General features: G+C 43.7%; 1 protein-coding gene across 1 annotated transcript in view; it reads right to left on the bottom strand.

The window, feature by feature from the left end:
* GTF2F2 (general transcription factor IIF subunit 2) overlaps positions 1 to 24,423 on the bottom strand; it is a 140,150-nt gene that overhangs the window by 110,756 nt on the left and 4,971 nt on the right. Inside the window, exons 2-5 of the mRNA XM_075918994.1 lie at positions 23,395 to 23,468; positions 22,894 to 22,912; positions 21,739 to 21,883; positions 2,811 to 2,849 (exon numbers count right to left, since the gene is read on the bottom strand). Coding sequence (XP_075775109.1) covers positions 2,811 to 2,849; positions 21,739 to 21,883; positions 22,894 to 22,912; positions 23,395 to 23,468 — 277 coding nt within the window. The remainder of the gene's footprint in view (positions 1 to 2,810; positions 2,850 to 21,738; positions 21,884 to 22,893; positions 22,913 to 23,394; positions 23,469 to 24,423) is intronic.

Below are 24,423 nucleotides of genomic sequence, written 5' to 3'. Positions count from 1 at the left end.
GGGCTTCCTGTAGTCAGCCACTGGTCAGTTTCAGCAGCGGCTGACTTGGGGACGCCTGGGGCAGAGCAGCTGGGGTGCTGCTGGGTTGCTCCAGTAGCACCAAGGAGCGGCGCTGCGGGACCAACCAGCAGTGCCCCACCTGCTCTACCACAGGCCCGGGGCTTTGCTCCACATCTCCCTGGTCTGCTGGGGGGCCACTAGCTGCGCACCCTCCCCCCCAGCAGACCAGGGACACGGGGAGCAAAGCTGCAGCAGCAGCGGGGTGCCGCGCCTCTGAGGCTTTGCTCTGGCAAAGCCTCAGAGGCACAGGACCCCTCCGCCTCCCGGCTTTGCTCCAGGTGTCCCTGGTCTGCTGGAGACGGTCCCCAGCAGACCAGAGGCACCGGGAGCAAAGCGGCAGCGGCGGCGGAGTCCCGCGCCTCCCCGGCTTTGCTCTGGCAAAGCCTCAGAGGCGCGGGACCCCTCCGCCTCCCCGGCTTTGCTCCAGGTGTCCCTGGTCTGCTGGAGACGGTCCCCAGCAGACCAGGGGCACCCGGAGCAGCTTTTCTCGCCCCGGAGGTCGAGGTGGCGGGACCGCTGCGCTCTGGGCGGTCCCGCTGCCTGCGAGCTCCGGGGCGAGAATGCCCCGTTCGTAAGTCGGATCCGCGTAACTCGGGGACTGCCTGTATACAAAATAATTCTTTAAAATGCTTGCTTTGACACGCAATTTGAAAAAAACAGATCCCATCTTCTCAAAATGCGTATGTGCGGACTTTATTTTATTAGTATTCATGTTGCACATTAACTAATGGATATTTCTTGTGCTAAACTTCCTATCCCAGGGGCTCTTTGAATTAAAGATTATTGATGTGTACTCCATCAATTTGAACTGATTTTAACGTCACCATTATTTTAACCCTATTTTATAATCCACTTTTGAAACAGTCACCTTACTACTAATCCAATATTTTCCCTTTCTTGATTCTTCCTTGACAATTATATCCTGTGCACAACAGTTAACTATACAGAATCAAATTAATGCAATACAATCAATATATGACCACTGTATAGGTTAAGTCTAAATACCACATGATTTGCGAATCAGACAGAATAAAAATACTTTCCCATCAAAAAGACAGACCATAAACTAAAAATAAACAAACATGATACCAACTTCTCCCCCCAAAAAAGACGCATTAAATCCAAACATTAAAAATATATAAATATTGAGCATTACTATTCTTCTTTTCCTCGTAACTTTACATTTCTTATAAAAATCTATGAATAATTTAAGTCTCTCATTGTAGCACTCAATTTAAGTCATTTTTCAGTTATATGGTGCTTCACCAGCTAGCCATCACAAGCAAACCATTAGGACGGATTAGGGAGCCTTGGCGCCAGATCTGACCCTTAATTGGTCCATGACGAGGCTCCCCGCAGCACGTCTCCAAACCCAACTATGTGCCCCCTTCACACAGGGCTCATGGGGAGCCAGGTCAGTGAGCTTTGGTGGGAGGAGGCTGGTTAGGATTTTTGTGTTGTGGTAGTTGTTTTTGCATTTGATGGGAGCCATGTCAGTGAGTTATACTGTTGGGCTTGTTTAGGGTTTTTTGCTTCTCACTTGTGTGTGGCCCTGAACTGTTTTTCCTGTGGGTCAGTGGCCCTGGACCAAAAAAAACCAAACAAACAAAAAAAATCCCATTCCTACTTTAAGAAATTAGTGTACTAAGACTAAAAGTAAAATAGGAAAACTGAAATCGAGGATTTTCTTTCTATATATAAAAAAAGTTTTTTCTGTGGGATGACAGAGTGATGTCATCATGTCACTATGCATCCTCTCTCCCACTGGAGCCAATTATAGCGAGCTGGGGGGTAGCAGCCCCGCCCCCAGTTTGAACCCCTGGATTTCATATTGGAGGTCTGCTTGAAGATGCATGCCTCGACTCCAGAGGCAGTTCTTAAATGCAACAAGAGTTTGAGCTGCTTGCAGCTTTGCCTTTGGGGCAGGGAGTTTCTCTAAAAAACAAAGGGAGGCAGATGATTAAGACTAACAAAAGGCTCCAGTGGGGGGAGGGGGGGGAGAAGAGGTGGAAGGGCAAAGTCATAAGCTGCCCAGCCTCAAAGACTTTCTCCCCCCCCCCCAGTGCTCAGGAGGGGGGCAGAAGCTGCATGGCCTCTCTGCTCCCGCTTCCCCCAGTGTTCCAGGGGGCCAGGAGCAGTGTTGCACCCCCCTCCCCCACACACCCTAGGTCGGGGGGGAGAGGGGGAGCTGGGCCAGCCTTGCCTCAGTCTCCCTCCCAAAGAGCCAGAGTGGTAGGTGGGGGGTGGAAAGGGCCAGGGGAGGAGAGAGGGGAGTGGAGAAGAGCAAGGGAGAGGTGGGGCAAGAGCCAGGGCAGCCTCGGGGCCAAAGGCAAGGGAAAGAGCCAAGGCCAGGGTGGCCTTGGACCCTCCTTGGGGGCAGGAGAGCCTCAGCCTTGGCCCAACCCCACCCCAGCGCCTGGGGAAAGAGCCAGGCCAGCCTGGGCCTGGCCCAACTCCCTGGTGGCTGGGGAATGGGTGTCTGTCTGTCTGTGAGAGTGTGAGAGAGTGAGAGAGCCAGGGCTGGCCTGGCCTCAGGGGGACCTGGAGGGCCAAGGACAGAGAGCCGGGACAGGCCATGGCTGTCACACCTTGGCCTGGCTCTCCCTGATGGCTGGGGAGGGGAGCTGGGGCTGCCTGCCTCCAGAGAGGAGTGGGTTAGCAAGCATAGCGAAAAGGGGGCACCACCCCTTAGTTTTTATAACATGCAAATAATTTCTCAAATGTATTAGGCAGTCAAGTCCAACACTTACCTGCATTGCTGCTCTCAGATTTTTCCTCTGGCTGGCTTTCTGTAAAAAAAGAATAATAATGTGTGTGTAATCTTGGAGCATGATAAAATTTTTCTAAAAGCATGCCTAAAAATGTAAAAATCCAAGAACATACAAGTGGATAAAAGGAATGAGAAAATACAGGAATCTTTTCTTTAGTTTATAAATATACTTTGAAAGAGGCAATACCCCACAACGGACAACAAAAGTCTCATTTTTGGAGTCCAAATCTACAACAAAATTCATGCAGGAGCATCCCTAAGCTCTTATTAATAGGACTTCATTTGGGTGGAGGCAGCTGCTTATATGAAATCAATAACAAGACTGGATTTGACTAAAGAATAGAAACCTACTTCACAAGACCACACCAATCAAAACTCATTTTGTAGACTTAGAAATGCCAGCTGTTCTGAAAAGAGATCTACACTCAGGCAGTTTGCAAGGAGTAGAAATGGGGAGAGACTAGACAACAGTTAAACCAGGTTAAGTCTGTATAGTCTATTAGATATATTCCCTGGTTTCTGAGGGAGACTTTTAAGAATTTCAAGAATATGGGTAGTAATCCTTAATTAGCATGAGATAATCATTTCTCAAGCAGTCCTTTCCAGAGTTTCTTCCATATTAGTACACAAAATAAAAGTTTTTGTAACCATCCTTCCACAGCTGTCTGATTTACTATTTCATTATTATTATTTCCTGTATTATTACTGTAGCCTTAAAAAGCCCCAAATGAAACTAGGACTCCTTTGTGCTAAGCACTGTATATACACACAGTCCCTCCTCCAAGGCACTTACAATAAAAAAGACAAAACAGAAAAGAGCTTGGGGAAAAGAGAGGCAGAGAGTGGGGAAGGAACTTGCTGAAACCCCTACACCAAGGTCTGAATGGCACAAAGTACAAATACACATCCTTGCAGGAGATAAAAGACTGAACCGAACCCAAAATAATTACAGAATTCTGTAAATATATATTTATACAGAAGTGTAACAACTCAAAATTAAACTGAATTCTTTTGCCCTGCCTCCACTGCTCCCTTTGATCTGAGGAAGTGGGTCTGGCCCACGAAAGCTCATCATCTAATAAACCATCTTGTTAGTCTTTAAACTGCTACATAGTCCTGCATTTTGCTTCCACTGCTCCCAAATGCCTTCCAGGTTAGGAACAAAAAACATTATTTCCTCCTTTTGATACGGTGTCACTTCAATAAATATTTGTCCTTAGCTACTCAATTCAACAGACTTGCCAGAGCTACCATTACAGATTATTTACTTACAGCCTGAGTGAGTTATTACTGTAGTTCAGTGAGTAATTTTTTTACTTCAAGTTTTTTAGTTCAATTTGTTTTCTCATTTTGTGCCTGAGAGGACTGACAGGCTGAGGGTCTAACTACATTAGAAAAAATGACACACATTTAAGTCGTAGTTTTAAAGCAGTGGTCCCCAACCTTTTGGGGCTGCCGGGTGCCCGGGGCTGGGGCCGCCGGCGCCCGGGGCCGGGACCACCCGCGCGCCCAGGACCAGCACTGCTCATGTGCCACGCCCCCAGGGGTGGAGATTGTTCGGCAGGCGCACATTGTTCGGCAGGCGCACATAAATGCCCCGGCGGGTGCCATGGTGCCCGCAGGCACCGCGTTGGGGACCACTGTTTTAGAGCAATGTTTTTTCAGACTTCCAGCCTGCCCTGGCACTGCAGACCCATGCTGCACCCCAGAAGCAGCCAGCAGGAGGTCAATGGAAGTGCAGAGTTACTGCTCAAGGCAGGGGAAGTGCACAGAGCCTTGTGTGTTCTCTCCCCCGCCACCACCTAGAAGTTGGGCCTACTGCTGGCCACTGCTGGGGCACAGCACAGTTTGCAGTGCCAGGACAGGCAGGAACCCTGCCTTAGCACCCCCACTGACCCCCGCGCAGCAATGAGACTCAGTGTCTGACATTTCAGAACACAGTACTGGGTTGCAACCCATAGTTTGAAGACTAGGTATGTTAAGTAGCGGTTAATTAACTAATCAAGTAGTAGACTACTCAATTAGTTAATAAGGGAGGGTGCCCACTATACGTAGGCAGCCGCGCTCTTACTACAGTTAAAACTCAGTGCAGCAGCAGGTTTAGCTCTTGGTGGAAGTATGAGCCAGGACTGAGAAGTCCCAGCTAACGCTAGCTTTGGGACCGCTGCAGCGCTGCCTCCTCTGCCCTCCCCCCACACTGCAGAGACAGTGCTGGGGGGGAACTGGCTTTTAAGATGGCTCTTCCCAGCACCAGCTCCTGCTTCCCGATCCCTTGCTGCCTCTGGTACAGAGGCAGCAAGGGGAGGCAGGGAAGCAAGTAGTTGAGTAGTGACTCAACTACCCGATAAACCTAAGCTTATCAGGTAGACTACTCGAGTAGTCACTTACATCCCTACTGAAAACCACTGGTTTTAGAGTACTGAGACATCAGCATGGGGGCACGCAGGAAGACACTTCCATGTGGGTTTAGTCTTGGGCTTCCTTTTAACCTGTTTTCTAACAAGGAATGAAAACATCCCTCCTTTCTCCAGGGAACCCCATAAGGAGCACCGGACCCCAGCAGCTTCCAGTACTTCTGTCATGACACAGGCTGTCTCCAGTTCCTGCTCCTGCTCTGCAGAGATGGGTTACCGGGGACAGCGCGCACACACGCGCGCACACACGCGCGCGCACGCACACACGCACACGCGCACGCACAAAAGAGAGAGTTGGCTGCTAAGGAAATCTCAGAAAGAGGGCACTGTCTCTAAGAAATGCACACAATCTCAAACTCAAGGAGTGCTCCCAGTCTGGCTGGCCTCCTCCTTCCCTACTCCATGGGAACGGATTACAGAGACAGGGAGACACCCTGACATCAGTGCCCCCTCTCCCTCTCTGGTGTGCACAGCCAGCTGTCCACGAGCAGCTGCAAAAGAGAGCAATGTGGGGGGAAGAGCACCTGAACACACACACTGCTGGCAGTGGAGCTCTGCTTATCAGCAAGCCTGCTTTCCTGCCAGAGATTGCAATCAACTGGGAGAGTGTTTAGGATCAACCAGTTGATCACGATCAACTGTGGTGACCACTGTTCTAGTTAAAACAGTAAAAGTGAAACAGTCACTTAACCTAGAGATGTGAACAACTAGTCAACTACACAATAAGCAAAAGCTTATCAGATAGTCGACACACTAGTCAACTAGTTGCTCCCCCGCTACCTCTATCAGAAAGAGGCAAAGGGGAGGGGGAGGAGAGGTGCTTCAAAGGAGCCCGGGGTCAGCTGGGGATTCCCCCCGGATCCTGGGCTCCATGCGGTGCTGCCACTTTGAAATGCTGCAGGGAGCACAGGGCCAGCAGGGACTGCTTGAATCCCTGGCTGGCCTTGTGCTCCCCACAGCGCTTTCGCCTTTGAAGTTCCTTCAAAAGCAGAGGCACACTTATTGACTAATCAAGTAGTTGATGCAAATTGCACTGACTATTCGATTAGCCAATTAATCTAAATTTAACATCCCTAGCATAACCCTGGCAGTCAGCCACACTCAACCAAGTAAGAGACATCTGCTAATCTTTACCACACCCATCAGAAAGGTGGTGCACAAACATCATCCCCATTATACAGATGGAAAAACTGAAGCAATGTGATTTGGTGACTTGCCTAGAAAGAATTAACAACTGGTGGTATCAATCAAAATGAAGTCTCTAAAGAAGTCATTTTGAGTAGTATTGTTTAGTTTTCTGATCACAGAATGCAGGTTCTTTCTGATCTTTGCAAATATTTTGGAATCTGCTATTAACTAGATAGATCTAAAAGGCTACGGATCCTTCTACTTTTACAGTTAACGTGGTTATCAATTGGTGTTCTGCTGCTACAGCCTCACAGTCCCCACAGTCCCCCCATAAAAAAACCTCAAACAAACAAACAAACAAAGAGGTATTCAATTAAACCTCAGAGGCATCTTGGACAACAGAACATGTGACTAAGTGCTAGACTCACAAAGTGCAGAAAGCTAGAAAGGATGGTGGGAGCAGAAAGGACTACCTTTCTGTTTTTTATAATTTTATTCTTCAGAAATTTCGAATTTCATTTCACCTTTAATGGAAGGGTAGAAGACCTGGGGAGTGTCCTGCCCTCTAATGGTATTGGACAAATATAAAAAAAACCAGCAGCTTTAATAATGTGGCAGAAGTTATTTTGTTCAGCAACAGCAACGGAGTTTAAAAAACTCAGACTATCATTTAGGCCAACTTTAGTATGAAATAACCACACAAGATGCTAAAAAAATCTTGATAACTGAGCGTTTTACAGAAAACAAACAAAAAAGTAATTATAGTGAAGTTAGCATCATTGCTTTAATGAAGGAGGAGAACACCATTTTTCTAGGACTGTAATCACTTTCTATAAGTAAAATCTTTTCTCCAAAATTCTTAAAATGGCTGGTACATCCGAGGTTTCAAAGATGTCAACTGTTTACAACAAACCCAATGTACAAACTGTGAATATTAATTCTGGGTGGTATATAATTGCATACCAACAATCTAACACTGCAGTTCTGCATGGCAGCTCAGAAAGGGTTTTCCGCATGGAAAGAGACAAATTCAGCTGTGGAAAAAGAGAAATAGCTGGGTGGAGAGACATGAGTGCAGCATATTAAGCTAGATGGGCAGATGAAAAGGGAGGGGCAGAATAACCTGGAACTTTGAATGCAATAACAAAAAGCTTGAATTTGATGCATTAGAAATTTTCTGGAGAAGTACTAGTCAGGAGAAACTGGAATGGAGGATATTAGCAGCTGTATTTCTGTTATGGACTGGAGGTCATGACAATACACATAATCAGCCCATCAATCACTGAGTGCCTCTTGGAGAGAGACAGATAATATACAGTAAAACTCCATTGGTCCGGCATCCAATGCTTCGGCACTCCTGATGGTCCAGCACCATCAGGAACCCAGAAGTGCTCTGGCTGCCGGACAATTGGAGCTGCTCTGCGCCCGGCTTCCCCGATTCAGCCGCTGCTGAAACTGACCAGCAGCTGAATCGGGGAAGCCGGGGGCAGAGCAGCTGGGGTGCTGCCGGGTTGGTCCCGTAGTGCTGCCCCTCGGGGCTGCGGGACCAACCCGGCAGCACCCCAGCTCCTCTGTCCCAGGCGTCCCCAAGAAACTGACCAGCAGCGGCTGAACCGGGGATGCCTGGGGCAGAGCCAGACTATCGGAAGGGGGGGCTATGAAGGGTCATGGGTGGAATCCCTCTACCCCACCCCAGGACCCTCATAGCCCCCCCTTCCGATAGTCCGTCATATAAGATAATCCGGCACCCCCTGGGTCCTAAAGGTGCCGGATTATCGGAAGTTTACTGTAGTTATTTTCTGTGCTATTTATGTTAGAATTCTCTATAACTATTTAACAGAAACACTTACACAAGATTAGAAGACAGAAATTACTTTCAGTAGGTGTTCAGACACTACACTGATGGGAGCCATATAAAAACCTACATAACTTTTGTTTTAAGAATTTGGTTCTTTATTTCCTAGAAATTTTCCATGCCACTTTTAAAAACAAACAGTCATATTACATATCATATCTCAATGTGGCAGCTTGACCTAGGAGTATTTCAGACATATAGTAAGTTTAGATTTTAAAAAGGAGCATTTTACTTGTGTCTAGGAGCAAGTCACTGGAAGCAGACAAAGTCCAGGACCTATGAAGCCAAACTCAAAATTTCACATATGCAGTGCCAACTCCGCCTTGTTTAATGGAATTATCCACCTTACACTAAGTTTGAATTAGCCCATAATGTAAAATCTACACAAAGCCAATATATTAAGCCTGATCCTGCTGTTCTGAATCACACAAGTGGCGTATTTCCCCAATCAGTGTTACCTAAGGTCTAATGTGGTAAGAAAAGCACTCTTCTTCATCCGTAAATCAAATATTTGAAAGTTAAAATTAAAACTTAGAGTCAGCTTTTCCGAGCTACCTGCTGTCACAAAATGATGCAAAGGACTACTAAAATAGGAAGGAAACTGATTTATAGTCACATTCAGAAAAGAAAGAGTACTCCTAAATATATAACACAATCACCTTCCAATTTTTGATCCAGAATTGAAACGGTCAAATTATGCTACTTTCTAGCCAGATAGTGGCTGCCAGAAGAAAGCTCAGAAATGATCAGTTTAATCAAACATGATCAGTCTAAAAGAGAAACCTAACCATATATTTTTTTAAAAAGTAATTTTGCTCAGTGTAGCATATTGAAATATATGCAAAAACCTCCAAAAACATTCCCACCCACACCCAAAAATTACAACTATAACAACTGATGACAAAGATAAAATGACTGGAAGCACAAATAGCATTGTTGCATAGCAACTGGTGATGTACATATGGTGATGTTTATGAAACAGGATGTCGTTCATATTTAATGCAAAAATACGACCAAACACTAGCCTGGAAAACAAAAGAAACAATTGCGTTCTGGGTTCCCTGTGCAATAATCATAGAAACCACACCTCCCAGTAACCCATTTTTCATAAACTGATCTTCAGGAAAACCATGCCCAGACATAGCAATGTTAGATATCATGTAATTGGATAGTCGTTTAACCGCATCAAAATTTACCAGTTACATGACTATTTGATAGTCACTGGGGCTGGGAGCCAGTGCACTCCCAACCCCAGTCCCAGGGAGCCCCCTGCCACTCCACACTGCAGCCTCTGACCATGATGGGGGGGGGGAGGGTCCAAACTCCCTGCAGACTGGGGCTGAGCCCGGAGCCGCTGCAGACAGAAGCCCCTCTGCGGCAGCCTCCTCCGCCCCCTACCACTGCTGGCTTTGATAGAAGCAGCAAGGGTAGGGGGACAGGTGGCTCCTACCTTTCCCCCACCCCTGCTGCCTCTGTAGAAGGCAGCAAGGATGGAGCAGGCGGATCTGCAGAGCCAGAATGCATAAAAAGCCGCTTAAAAGCCAGCTCCCCGTGTGTATTGGCTCCCACCTGCTCCCCTCACCCTCTGCTCTGTTGCCTTTTTAATCACAGGGCTGGGAAGAAGGCGATCCAACCAACGCTTGTGGGGAGCCGGTTCCCGCACCCCACGTTGCCTCTGATACAGGGGAAGCAAGTGTAGAGGAATGCGTGTAATTGACCAGATTAACTAATAAACCCAAACGTATCGGTTAATTGTGTAGTTGTCTACATGTTGACATTCCTACTCAGGCATTGGTGTTTTATCCAGCAAGCAGATACATACATATTGCAAATAGCATTCATTAATATCCTATCAAAAAAGATTGTAGAAGTCAAATCAACCAAGAAACATTTTTAGGCGTGGAAACCAGCTATCAATCTACAATCATTAGATATTTCAATTATTTTGTAGTTGAATAGTATGGCATATTAGGTTTGTATTTTTACCTGGTGTTTTGGAATGCAGTACAATACTTCATGCTGTTCCACAGAACTAGTCTTAAAATATGCAAAGTGTGCAGAACCAAACTGATTGGGAGAAGAAAGGTTCCACAAATGTATCAACACACAAAGCCTAATATGTTTTGAGAGGCTTACAGATTAGATGGGCCAGATTTTTAAAGGTCTTTCAGTGCCTCAAGATGCAGTATAGGGACCTACTGAGATTTTCACATGGACTTGGACACCTAATTCCCATTGTATACAACCTATATGGACTTACATGATCAGTAAGCAGACATACTGATCTGTCTGAATCAAGTCCCAAAGTGGGTCCACTTTTTTCCCCCCACCTTTTGGATTTTAACAAATATTAAGTAACCATCTTTCTCATGGCAAGAACATTAAGTGGAAGCTCTTTCAGTAGCCCTGGAATTATCCAACATGAATTATCCTTAACATGTTGTAGGGATGCTAAAATGAAGGCTTTTGGTAAAGGTGTAACCGCTGAAGTTTTCAGCAGTTACACATTTACACACGGAAGGAGGGTTGAGGAATCAGGTGGCTCCTACGGAGCTGCCTCCACACACTTCCCCTCTGCACTCCATAGCTGTTTTTGTATGTTAAAAGCCTGCTTCTCACTCCACACTGCTCCCTCAGATACAGAGGCAGTTGTGTGTGGGGTGGGGGGGGGGGGAAGTGTGTCCTTGTGTGTAACCGTGAAGGTTAACCGATGAGCTCTGGATCATTGGTTAACTGCTTGAACATGTGAAGGATCATCTATTAGTTCTCAAGTCTAAGCCCTTACCCCTGTTCAGGAAAGCCCATAGAGCAGTGTTTCTCAAAGTGGTCCACGGACCCACTCTGAGAAAGCTGCCACCAGGCCACTCCGGTTTGTGTACCTACCAGCTCTGCACCCACAAAGCCTCGCTGCTCCCATTGGCTGCAGTTCGCTGTTTGCAGCCAAGGGTAGCCACGGGAAGCAACGACCTAGGTCATGCTGCTTCTTGTGGTTCCCCTTGGCAGCCAACGGCGAACCACAACCAATGGGAGCTGTGAGGCTTCGTGTCTGTGGAGCCGGTAGGTAAACAAACCAGAGTGGCCCTGTAGCAACTTTCCCAGAGTGGCTCTGTGGAGCATTTTGAGAAACACTGCCACAGAGAAATAAAGTGAAATAGTGCCTTAAATCTGGGTAGCAACTTCTCTCTGGCTACTGTTAAGAGCAGCAAAGGCAGACTTCAGAGGCAGCTATGTTTATCCCTCTCTTCTCAGCCAGGAAGCAGGCTGCTATCCTAAGGTCCATAGGAAGAGGAGGGGAAAAATCAGAAAATATCTCTGTGTTATGAACATGCCCTGAAAGAAAGTGGAAATAGATTTAAACTGGATTTGTATGAATTTTTTTGTTTCAAGATAAGCACAGTGTTCAGGAAAGGTGTTGACTTGAAAGCACTGGATAATGAAGTATTCCCATTTATCTACAGAACAAATGCATTTCACCCACATTGTTTTACAAATGTCTCAACCTGGACTAGGAAGGAGCATTTAACATGGAAGAACGATTTCATACTAATTCTATCTTCTGGCCACCTGCTCAGATTGGCACTTCTACCAGCATTTTTGTTAACTGTTGTGCAGTTTGTGACAGACATTTTAAAAACAGAAACAGGACTGGACTCACCCACACATTCCATGGAGGTAAGGAGATGTAGTGATAATTGGGGCCTGGTTGGCTTACTCCACCTGTGAGTCAAACCATGGGAAAGCTGATAAAAGTTTAAGAAGTGTTACAATAACCTATAACAATGAATTTTGATGTGAAAAGGTACAAAAGATCAACTACTATAAATTAAGTAGTTAAGTATTAAAATCACATTTGGGACCAGAAATTAAACTAAAATTAGGCTTCACTGGTGAATAAATTAGGGAGGGGATGGACTATTCCACCCCTCATCTCTTTTGGGGGTACTTAAACATTCTGGATCAAGACAAGCACAAGTGCAACAATTGCTGACTGGAAAAAAAGAGGAGCAAGCTTCACCATTATGAGTGCCACACTCCACAACCTCCTGGGTCACTAGACTCCATCATGACACCACTGGGCATTTGTCATCCTATTCCTGAGAGATGTCCCAACCAAATCAGACCAACTGAGGTATCCAAATGATGTTACTGCTTCCTCAGATGTATTTCAACCACCACCTCTACCTATGTCCTTTTCCTTTCCCATGTTACTTTTCTTTCCTATCCTTCTCCATTTTCCTTCTGTTTAAAAAAGTCTCATTTACTCAGCCAAAACATTGTATTTTGCAGCACTGCTATTAACCTGTGACCAAAGCTGCAACTAAAAGCAATGTCCCATCTACCCAACATTGATAAGTGGCTGATAAAACCACATACATGTGCCTGTTTTTTTTTCAGCAGTAAGACTGGAAATAAAAATAATCAAATTACTTATGTTCCCTACCAATGCTGTTCATCACACCGAACACTTGTTCTACTAGAGTTGGTTCCTGATAAACTCCTCAAATTCTGTTCAGTAGAGCCGTATGTCTAGAAACAAACATTATGTACTTACAGGTTGGACCTCCCTGGTCCGGCACCCTTGGGACCTGACTGATGCTGGATAAGAGATTTTGCAGGACCAGGGAAGGTAAATTTGGACCCGTGCCACCGGCCCCCCCGCTGGCCTCCTCCTACTGGCCTCTCTGCTCTGCCAACCCCATTGGACAGCCATCGCTGCCATGACACTGGGGCTCTGGGCTCTGCTAGGCAGCTGTGTGTGCTGCTCTGGAGCTCCGGAACCCGCAGGACAGCCGTGCGTGCCCCCTGGAGCTCCAGAACCCACAGGACAGCCATGTGCACCACCCTGGAGCTCCGTGACCAGCGGGACAGCCGCGTGCACTGTGGCTCCCTATCCCACAGGCCTACCACAACTCCCAGCCCAGCTGGGCAGCAAAGTGCTAGGTCAGCCAATGCCACTAAGCAGCCCTGCTGCCATGGGCTAGGGCGACTCCGCTGTCAACTCGCTGCGGGCAGCCCACTGCACTGCTGACTCTGCAGGGATCCTTGCTGCTGGCCTTTCACTGGAACTCTCTAGTCTTGCAACATCCATGCCAGACCATGGATGTTGCCAGAACAGAGAATCCTGGTTAAGAGGAGTTTCAACCTATAATCGAGAGAGTAGTACGATGTAAAAGAGTGAAAGCAACTCTGTGTAGCACTCTCCAGATTTCTCTGATGGACAAATTTTAGAAGCAGGCTATCCATGCTGGTTTAGTCATACAATGAATCCCCAATATCCTCAGATAGATGATGTATACTTAAATGATGTATACTTAAACATCAGCAAGGCTAATCCACCAAACATGTATAAAATACAATATATTCTTTGTACAGATTCCTAGAGGCTACCAACATTATTCACAAATTTTAAATACTTCAGCCATTCCACATAAAAGCGTAAAGCCCAGGGACCAAGGGTATGTTTACACCCAGGTGTGCCACAATAGTTTAGACGTACTATAGCAATAGAAAGCAATCTTCCATCACTTAAGTAAAATCCACCTCTCAGAGGTTTTAACAAGGTTGACGGTTTCTGCTACCTAGCAGTGTCTATACTCGGACTTAAATCCTCTTAATTCTGTCAGACAGCAAGTGAAATTTTTCATAGTCCTGAGCTACATAGGTATGTGGACATAACTTCATATCATAGACCAGCCCAGAAACAAACTGCAAATTCTTTCTTGGGATTTGTCCAAGGCTTTATGAGTGCAAGTCCAAATCATTTAATTATCTAGATATACTTGGTTCCCGAAAGCATAATCCATTACTGCCATTTACTGATTGCATATTTTTATGGCTGTAGGAAAGCCAAAGGACAATATTTTATAATTTTAATGAGTGCAGAAGCAAAGGTACTTTTTTGGAATCCAGCCTTAAAACAATGGGAACGTAAGTATATTTTAAAATAAGACACCTTAACTTGTTTTTCAAGGAAACAGACAACAGAAACCAAAATGCTTAAATTTAAGTTAACTGTCATTCCAAACCTCAGTAAATCAGCCAAGCTAACTACATTTTACAATTTCACATTAATGAAACACATTTAAATCAATGGTTCTCAAAAGTGCTGAAGTTATATTTAAACGTTAGTTGAGTCCACTTAATATTTAAGATCTGAATGCTCCAACTCTGTCCAGCCAGTTTGAATATTTCTTCACTCGGTTACTTGATACAAACAGATTTTCATCTCCCAAATTACTTGTTGTTACAAGAATAAAAGATGACCTTATGACAATGTTAATCTCCCGCTGCTGGTGGGCCTGTGCCACTTCTTTTTAAATCTAAAGTGTCTCAAAGCAGAACGGGACCACCAGTGGCTTAGCTGGGCAAGCCCGCAGCCCTCTTTTATAAACACTGTTCTAGCATGCACTCCAGGAGATTAAACAAATCAAGAGAACAAACCATAAGCACCTAATTTCCCCTCCAACTGAAGAAATGGGCACAGAGAATTGGTGCACTAGCTTATTTTTCCTTTAAAAAAACCAAAAAGACACTTCTTCGTAACCACTTCATCAGATGGTGCAATCACAAGTGAAAATTAACATAAATTAACTAAAGCTGCCAGAGGATGTATGTCTCCATTACTAAATATAATAGAACTGGCAGTCTCTTGACAAGAGACACTCAGAACAGTCGTGCCTAAAAGGGCTGCAGCTAGCACAACTACTTCTGGAAGCTGGCATAACACTCATTGGGTATGTCTACACTACCACCCTAGTTCGAACTAGGGTGGTAATGTAGGCAACCGAAGTTACAAATGAAGACCGGGATTTGAATTTCCCGGGCTTCATTTGCATCTTGCCGGGCGCCGCCATTTTTAAATGTCCGCTAGTTCGGACTCCGTGCCCGCGGCTACACGCAGCACGGACTAGGTAGTTCGGATTAGGCTTCCTATTCCGAACTACCGTTACTCCTCGTGGAACTGGGGGCTCCAGGGGCAGAGGTAATACTTGCCTGCCCAAGTTGGAAATGACCACTAAGAGCTTAAGCATCCCTGCGTTTACCCCAGTTGTTAGTACCTTAATCAAATACTTAAATGTGTTTTGTTACTGTTTGGAGGTAGTAAATTGCTTATTATTTAGACATATTTAGGACAACAGTGTAAGTATCATGTAGCCACTAGATTTAATAAATACATTTAGGGTTAAACTGATGCCAAGGTAATATCCTGCATAAATAATGGTAACTCCAACAAGCACATTTTTGGCTGCACTGTGTACATATCTTATAATAAACATGTAATAATAAATCCACCCTAAGTGGCCTGAGTTTAGTGAGAGGCACAATTATAGTTTATGAATGCTCACAGAATTCACCCAGTTGTTGCCTCTTCAACTTAGTATGTATAAATACAGAAAGGCAGGAATATCTTTCTATAGATCTATACAGTGCCTCTGACAATTACAATGTCTCACCTGAAAGCTCCACCATAATGCATATTGTTATATAAGTCTATCACACATTTTTGTGTTATTTCCTCACTAAGTAGTGTTAGCCAGACAGATATGGTGTTAGGTCACACTGAGGTCAATGGATAAAGATAAGCATTAAACCAAATGAAAATTACTGTGAAGGATACTTCTACACTGCAGTTCAGGATGTGTTTTGCAACTCTTTGTAGACATACCAGTGCTGACTTTGATTTAGTTTGCTTGTTAAAAATATCAGAGAGGAAGTGGTAATGCAGATTTTCAGTTGGACTTCTAAAGCCCACCTAACTCCCTACATACATATTCACTTGAGCCCATTCTGCTGCGCTTCACTGCTAGTGTGAGTAGTCTACACAAGTTGCCAATCTCATCCCTGGTCCCAGTGCAGATATACCTCACATTCAGCAATGCCCAAAAAGTTGCAGTTGTGAACAAGGCTAATATGATTCCGGATTGAATTAATGGGAGTGTCGTATGTAAGATATGAGATGTAATTGTCCCATTCTGTTGGTCTCTGGCGAGTCCTCTGTGTCTAGTTTTGGGGGCCATACCTTAAGGAAGATGTGGACAAACTGATGAGTGCTCAAAAGAAAACAACAAAAATATAAAAGATTTAGAAATCCTGATCTACAGGAAAATATTTTTAAAAAACTGATCCTGTTTAGTCTTAAGAAAAGTATGTATCCTGATGACAATCTTTAAATACTTCAGGGGGTTACAAAGAGGACAGTGATCCTCCATATCCAGAGAAGACAGGACAACTAATGGGCTTAATCTGCAGCAAGGGAGAATTAGGTCAGATATTAGGAATAACTAACTATAAGGGATAACCTCTGGACTAGACTCCTAAGGAGTTGAATCTCCATTAGTAAGAAGACAATGAAAGGAAGTGTGTAGGAGGGACAACCCAAGCAAACGAATCTTGTGGATGATAGGTATAAGTCTGGCTACTTACATGTGTTTTCAAATTAAACAAGGTAATACAATAAACTTCCTATCCCTTACCCTTCTTTCCTCCCTCCACAATTCAATCCACATATTTTGTCAATTTCTAAATTCAGCTCCAGTGTCTTTTAGGGATGTGATAGTGTACACATTTAAATGGTTAACTGATGAGCCTGGGCTAGACAGAGGCTGAAGCACGAGGAAGGGGGCAGACAGCTCTAAGGGAGCCAGTACATGGAGGTTTCCTGCACGCACAAGCTCCCACAGAGCTGCCTTCACCCCCCACCAAAAATTTCAGCAGTAACACGTTTATTCAAAAGAAATGCATTTTAACATCCCCAGTGTCATTCTCTGCCAATATAAGGCTATGCCTAGACTACATGCCTCTGTCGCCAGAGGCATGTAGATTAGGCTACCAGGCATAGGAAAATGAAGCGGCGATTTAAATAATCGCCGCTTCATTTAAATTTACATGGCTGACAGCTGATCGGCTCAGCGCGGTTGTCGGCTCAGCGCGGTAGTCTGGACGCGCGGGTGTCGACATCAAAGGTATTTGTCGACCACCCAGATATGCCTCCTGGAATGAGGTTTACCTGGGTGGTCGACAAATGCCTTTGATGTCGACACCCGCGTGTCCAGACTACCGCGCTGAGCTGACAAACAGCTAATCGGCTCAGCGCAGCAACCATGTACATTTAAATGAAGCGGCGATTATTTAAATAGCTGCTTCATTTTCCTATGCCTGGTAGCCTAATCTACATGCCTCTGGCGATAGAGGCATGTAGTCTAGACGTAGCCTAAATAATGAAACAGGCATTGTGGAAAAAGTAGATCTTCAGAAAGAATTTAAATGAGACATTATTGACTGTGCAAACAATCCAGAAAACCACATTGCATGCAAAAAGAACTGCATGGAAAAAGCATGGGTTATTATGGGGGAAATGAGCAAATTCGGTATTAAAGCATATACATCATTGGCAGAACTGGATGTAATGTAGGGATGTTAGATAGCATGTAATGGAATAATTATGTAACCTCATCAAATTTTAAGTTAGTTACATATTTGATAGTCCCTGGTGTTGGGGCCGGAGGAGGGAGAGGGGGCAGCTTCATGGGATCCAATGCTCGTAGGGAGCTGCTTAAAAGCCAGCTCCCCATGGACACCAGCTCCTGCGTCCCCCCACCCTTGCAGCCTCTGATACAGAGGCTGCAAGGGTGGGAGAGTGCATGTAGTCAACAAGATTAACCGATAAGCCCAGGCTTTTCAGTTAATCATGTAATCTACACATTGACATCCCTAGCAGGGGCGGACTGGCCCGACGGGACACGGGGAATTTCCCAGTGGACTGTCCTCTGAAGGGCAGGCTGAAGGACCGGCTGGCAGCTGCTGGAGGAAGAGGGGGATTGTGACAGGGTGCCACCACCCCGTACTTTAAATTCCCCGGCACTGCATGCCGGCCATCTACAGGGCACTGTGGGGCCGAGGGAGCGCATGTGTGGCATGCTCAAACACCACGGAACAGGTGAGAGGGGAGACGCCCAGGCATGGCGTGACATCACAGCCCGGGACTTTAAAACCGCGCGGCCAGCATTGCACCGCATGGCCCAACTCCAGGCCCAGCACGTGGTCTGGAGCCCCAGAAGCAGCTGGGGCCCGGACTACGGGGACTTCTGGGGCTAGACGACAGACTCCAGTCCCACAAACTGGAAGGCTGAAGCGTAAGGTAAGGTAGGGGAGGGCAAATAGAAAGAAGGGGTGGGAGAGAAAGGGGCTTGTGCTGAGGGGAGGAGAGAGGTTAGGAGAAAAAAGGGAAAGGCATCAACGGACAGAGGAGAGGAGTAGAGGAGAGACACAAATGCCAGAGTGCCAAGTGGAGACAATGAGGAAAAAGGAAGGAGGGGAGGTGTCAGTGGGGGGGACAACAGGGTGATGCCGGGAGAGGAGAGGGTAAGGGTATTGGGGGCTAGAGGCGGGAGGGGGAAGTGCTGGGAGAAGGCTTGAAAGAAGGGGTGGGCAAGAGGAAGGTGGGGATGGAGCAAGTCATGCGTGAGGGCACAGGGGCACGAGGGGAATGTCGGGCAGATGGTGGTGAGCATCAGGAGGGTGCAGGGGTAAGGGAAGGTGCAGGTGCCAGGGGATTCTGGGGATGAAGCAGAAGGGCAGACACCTGCAGGGGAGGGACCAGCACCAGAGGAGAGAGGCAGGGCAGGTTTGTAGAGGAAGGTGTTAGGAGAGGGGAGGAGGAAGGGTAGCTCACATGATCAGAGTGGGGCTACTGGAGTAGTGGGCACATGGGGGGGGGGGAAGGGCTGGTGGGGGGGACAGGTCTCAGGAGGGCTGAGGGAAGTGAGGAGGGCAGGAGTCCGAGTCAGGACAGCAGAGGAGGGTGAGGGGTCGGGGGGCAGCAAGCACCAGGGGAGCTGATGGAGCAAGGGGAGGAGACATGGCAGCAGAGGTTTATAAAGTATTTATTAATAACTGGGGTGCCATAAGCTACATGAACTCAGTACTGGTGCACAACACAAAATTCTTTCTACTCATGGGAGGAAACTTAAAGGGAACACTTTCCCCAGCCTCTCCGCCCCCAAGTTAATGTCTCACACATAGGGTTAATGCAACCACAGAATAGTTGCATGAGGGGGGTTTGGTGGTGGCCAAACTAATCCCTACTGGTAAGAGGATGGTGGGAAAAGTCCTTAGAGGGGTCACATGACACCTTTTACTTCTGGTCATGTGTCCATCTTGCCCCACGAGTGTTACCTCCAGAGGCCTGGCTAATGGGAGTCAGGGGTGTGGCTAATGGGCATCAGGGGTGTGGTTAACAAGGGTCAGAGGTGTGGCTAAAGGGGGGTCAAAGAGTAAATTTTTAAAAAATTCTTTGATGTGAAGAAGTGGGCCATTCTCAACCCATTTCCCGGGCCTATTTTGATTGCCAGTCTACCCCGATCCCTAGTGTAATTTAATAAAAGATGGGTCAAGGCTATTTAAGGTCTTTGAAGGTAATCACAAGATGCTCGAGCTTAATGTGATATACAAGACAGAGGGATTTACACATAGATTCTGACAATTTCACCTGATGAGTATCAAAAACGATCCTAGGCGTGGTGGCAGCTTATATAGACAGAAGTAGAATATGTCACATTACTTCTTTCAAGGGACTACTCATGAGTAGAGCTACACATCAAGATTTTGCATAATCAGAATATAACTGTACGTTTCACATATATCTTCCTGAATTCAGTTCATATGGCATACAGATGAATATGCAACTAAAAGATACTAGGTAGTATTGTAGGAAAAAAAATGTAATTCTCAGTTAGCCATGCAAGAATACACAATTAAGCTAGTTTTACTCAGAATATTACTAAATGTGTTTTAAAAAGAAAGTGAAAAGATATTCTTTGCATCATACAAAAAGATGATTTTCAAAGACTTGTAATTTGGTTAAAACTTTTCCAGTAGACTACCCAAAGGTATTAATAGCAACTATTTCCATGCAAAATTTCAGTTTAATAACCCACATCAAATTGATACAGATTGAACCTCTCTAGTTTGGCACCCTAGGGAATTAACAGGTGCCGAACCAGAGAATTTGCAGAGCCACAGGAGGTCAATATTGTAGTTTGTCTCTCTTTATTTCTGTTCTGCCAAGGTGAATAAATGGAACAATGCCTACAATGCTGTTTAACAACGTAGGACTGAACTGATGCACATATATAAGCCTTTGTCTAGCCAAGGCTTACCAGCTCTCTTCATAACAAAGTGTTAACGTTGTTACACAATTTTATTGTATTGGCACAAGAAAATAAACAGATAAGAAATAAAAGCCATTCTTAATGACATTACAAACATTTCCACTACTTGCTTGACTCTTAGAAGACATTTGGGGTAAATTAGAGCTAAACAGCAGGACAGAACACTGAGAGCCAGAACTGGTTGCTGTAAACAAAATGTATGGCACTGTGGAAAACTTGGTTACACCCATGATAAGCAGACATCCAGCTAACTAAAATCATGCTGGACCAGAGATGCTGCCGGACCAGAGAGTGCTGGACAAGAGAGATTCAACCTGTACTACAATTGTACAAGACTGAACTGCAATGATTTTCTTTTACTTTTCCAGTAACAAGGATTTTTCCCCCAACTTAGAAGCAAAATTAATTAAATATTTTGAGAATCATACACAAATACTCATCTTCAGGCACAGATCAAGCTTGAAAAATTACATCAAGTTGTAAGACTGAAAAACAGGGTTTCAGAACATTAACTATTTCACAACTTTAACTATAATGATTGCTGTGGCTCTTGGTTTATTAATCATGTTTTAGTTAATCTGGCTCTTAAAATGGAAGTTAAGGATTTACCACTGCCCCTAAACAACAAGGCATAGGAATATAGATTTCATCCCTTGTTTGCAGAGCTTTTTCCCCTTAAAGAAAAAGTAAGACATTAAATAACTTTTTTCCATCTCAGAAACAATGCATGGCAGAACAATTATGATTTGAAACACACACTTAGGGGAGATCCTATCAGAAAAAAAATCAGTATTGACAGCTAAACAGAAATATACATGATTTCAACCAATTGACTATATTAACTTAGTTTTCAATTTACAGAAAACGAAACCATTCTATCAGTCTTTCCATATACAATGCATATCAGTTTTCTGTATACCTTGCTGTCTTTGCTAACAGAAGCAGGATTCATCTAGCAATTCAATTTGGATTTATCTAATTACATTGTCCATTATATTGACTTGGCATAGGAATCACTGAATGGATATTAAAGAGTCTAGTCTGCTGCTAACTATGCACTTTATATTAACTTAGACCAGTGGTGGGCGATCTGCGGCCTATCAGGGTTCTGTATGTGACCTGTAAGCCATTTTGTTTTCCTACTAATATTACTCAATTGTCATGCATGTGAAATGAGGTGCGTGATTACCCACGTTGACTGTGAGAGCTGTGCACTCCCTCTGCATTCACTCAAATCACTACTACGTTTTAAATAGCACACTGCAAATTCTAGGTATATAAGTTCAGTTGGCACAAACGTGTCAAGAATTATATTAACAAATAATTTTCATTCTAACTTACCTACTGAGCTTTCTGTAAACACTGTTAACATCTGTCCTCCCACACTTTGCAAAAGAAACGGATGTTCTCTAGGTGCACTGACTGAAGCAGGTTTTCCTCCAATATCATTGATACTTGCAAGATCTTCATTCAAAGTGAACGATACCTAACAGCCACAACGAACACAGCATTACTACATAGATCGTTTAATTACACCGATTTTAGAGCTTAGGAAACAGGAAGGGAAAGAAAAATGAAATAGTCCAAAACAATTTTGAATTTTATCTTGGATCTAATATACTAATCTGAAATACTTTCTTAAACATTTTCACATTTTTACAATTTACTCAGATTTTTATTATCCATTCTTGAGATCAGAGAACAATTAATAGCATTGCATTATTTTTAAAAAGCCTAAGATAGTTATACCTTTCAGTGCAGATATTTAAAATGTTTCACACAGCTAACACCCCTTTTGAGAAAGTGTATATAGATAGTATAGCTTATATTACAAACAGCTACAAGCCTGATCAAACCCCCAAAACCAGTGGGGTCTCCATGTATTCCAATGAGAGTTAAATGAGACTTTAAGGTGATAAATGCATCTTTTCCCCACTCTTGAATTTTGCCATGTCCCTTCCAACTTAATGGGTTGGTTGTTAAGGGGCATACTGAATAATGCTGCTGCCTTCCCATGTAACATGAAACAAATAGTTAGTAAATAAATAAATAATTTACTCAACTGCTAATATATTAATAAGTTGACTTCACATTCCCTAATACTGTACATTTAACAATACCAATGCATTACTGCCAAATATTATATGGTATATTTCTGAACTCTTACTTCTTTGTTTTTGACTTTTTCTGCTTAATAACAATATCCAGCTCTTATAAAGCACTTTTCATCGGATCTCAAAGTGCTTTACAAAGGGTCTTAGCATTATTATCCCCATTTTGCAGATAGGGAAACAGACACAAAGAGATAAGTAATTTGTCCAAGGTCACTTAGTAGGCCAGTGACAGAGCCAGTCACCCACGTCTCTCAATTCCCAGTCCCATGCTCTATTAAAAGCATTATAACAGAAAGCTTACACTACAAAGCAACATACTTTAAGTAATACTAACATTCAAAGTATAACACATTTATAGCTCTTAGATTTAGTTATTACTTACTTCTGTTCTTCCTTGATTTCTGTAAAAGAAAATATTTAAGGTTTTAGTTTCCATAATCTAATTTCACAGGTCTAGCTCCTTTGATAACAGCAGAAAATACAAATTCTAGTTTGTTACTCATCTTCATTCCTGAACTACCCAAAGATAAATAGAAACATCAACAGAAGCAAAGAGAAAAAAACCCACAAAAACATATAAATATGTTGATGGAGATTCTCTATCTAGATGTGCCTATTTCCACTGTCTATGAAATAAAATATGGTGTTGGAAAATATATCCACACACCAGGATTTTTCATATTCATATTATATATAACATAGCTTCATAGTGATCAGTGTATATTTCAAGCTTCATAGAAATAAACACAACTTGTACTTGCCATAAATATTATGCAATATAAGCAGTTCAGCACTGTGATACACTACATATACTAAAAATAGAATTATTACATAAGTAGAAAGTTAAGACTTCCTACTTAAAAAAATATTGTGAACTACTTACTTAGCAATCCTCAGCTTCCCTACTTCACCCCTTCCTGAAGCTTTAGTCCATTGTTGTGACAAATACTTGGGCACCTCAAATAAATAAATAAATAAATAAATAAATAAACGTGACTATGCAACAGATAGTTATATTAAAGATTTTATTGCTTTATTTCAAAACTCAATTTTTAGTAATGATTTTTTACAGCAATAATCAAAATACACAGAAGACCAATATTGCTTTGCTAAAGAAGGCAAAGAAAGTAAGTTGGCACCAATACTTGATAGTATTTAAACCTTCCAAAGCCTAGCAAGAAAAATCTAAGACATATGGCTTAAATGAGACGAAAAGAAGTGATAACGTATTGCAGCCTTAAAACTAACAGGACATCTGATTGACTTGTGGAACAAAAAAAAGCAAGTAATGTTTTACTAACCTCAAGTCATGCGCTAAAAAACTGTTCCTGTACTATGTTCTTTTTATGCTCTACTTTTGAAGCTCACAATATGTTAGAAGCTACAACAAATCCATTTTTTATTTTTAGCTTTGAGGCAATATCTTTCTAGGTTTTTACTAGTAAAGTCCTTCTATATTTGTATTTATATCCTCTGTAGAGAATATATACAACTGGAGGATTGCACACTTTGTTGCTTATCTAGGCAGAGCTGCAGATCCAATGAGAGAGAGAAGCACCCAACACAATGGGGTAATGATCCACGATTAGGGGTCCTACATGCTACAGTAATATAAATATTACATAATATTAAGCCATAGCCTGCAATATACAGGCAGCATCGGGGGCTCCAGAATGGTGTTACAGATGGAGAAATATATCAGACATTCAGTGGGCCAGATTTTCTCTCTCATATCAGTGGAAATCTGGCTTTTCCAGATTTACCTTTTCACCAATCTCAATAGGCTTCTGAGGGCCTCACTTCACCTAGCCAAATCTGCAGTTACATTCTGGACAGGATTATACAATCTATATGAATACTGGAAATGTCTTGCACAATAAAACACTGTCTATGGCAGATTGTTCTTGCTAAA

The sequence above is a fragment of the Pelodiscus sinensis genome, chromosome 1 (assembly GCF_049634645.1).
Source record: "Pelodiscus sinensis isolate JC-2024 chromosome 1, ASM4963464v1, whole genome shotgun sequence".
Lineage (NCBI taxonomy): Eukaryota > Metazoa > Chordata > Testudines > Trionychidae > Pelodiscus > Pelodiscus sinensis.
This window is presented reverse-complemented; position numbering and strand designations above follow the sequence as displayed.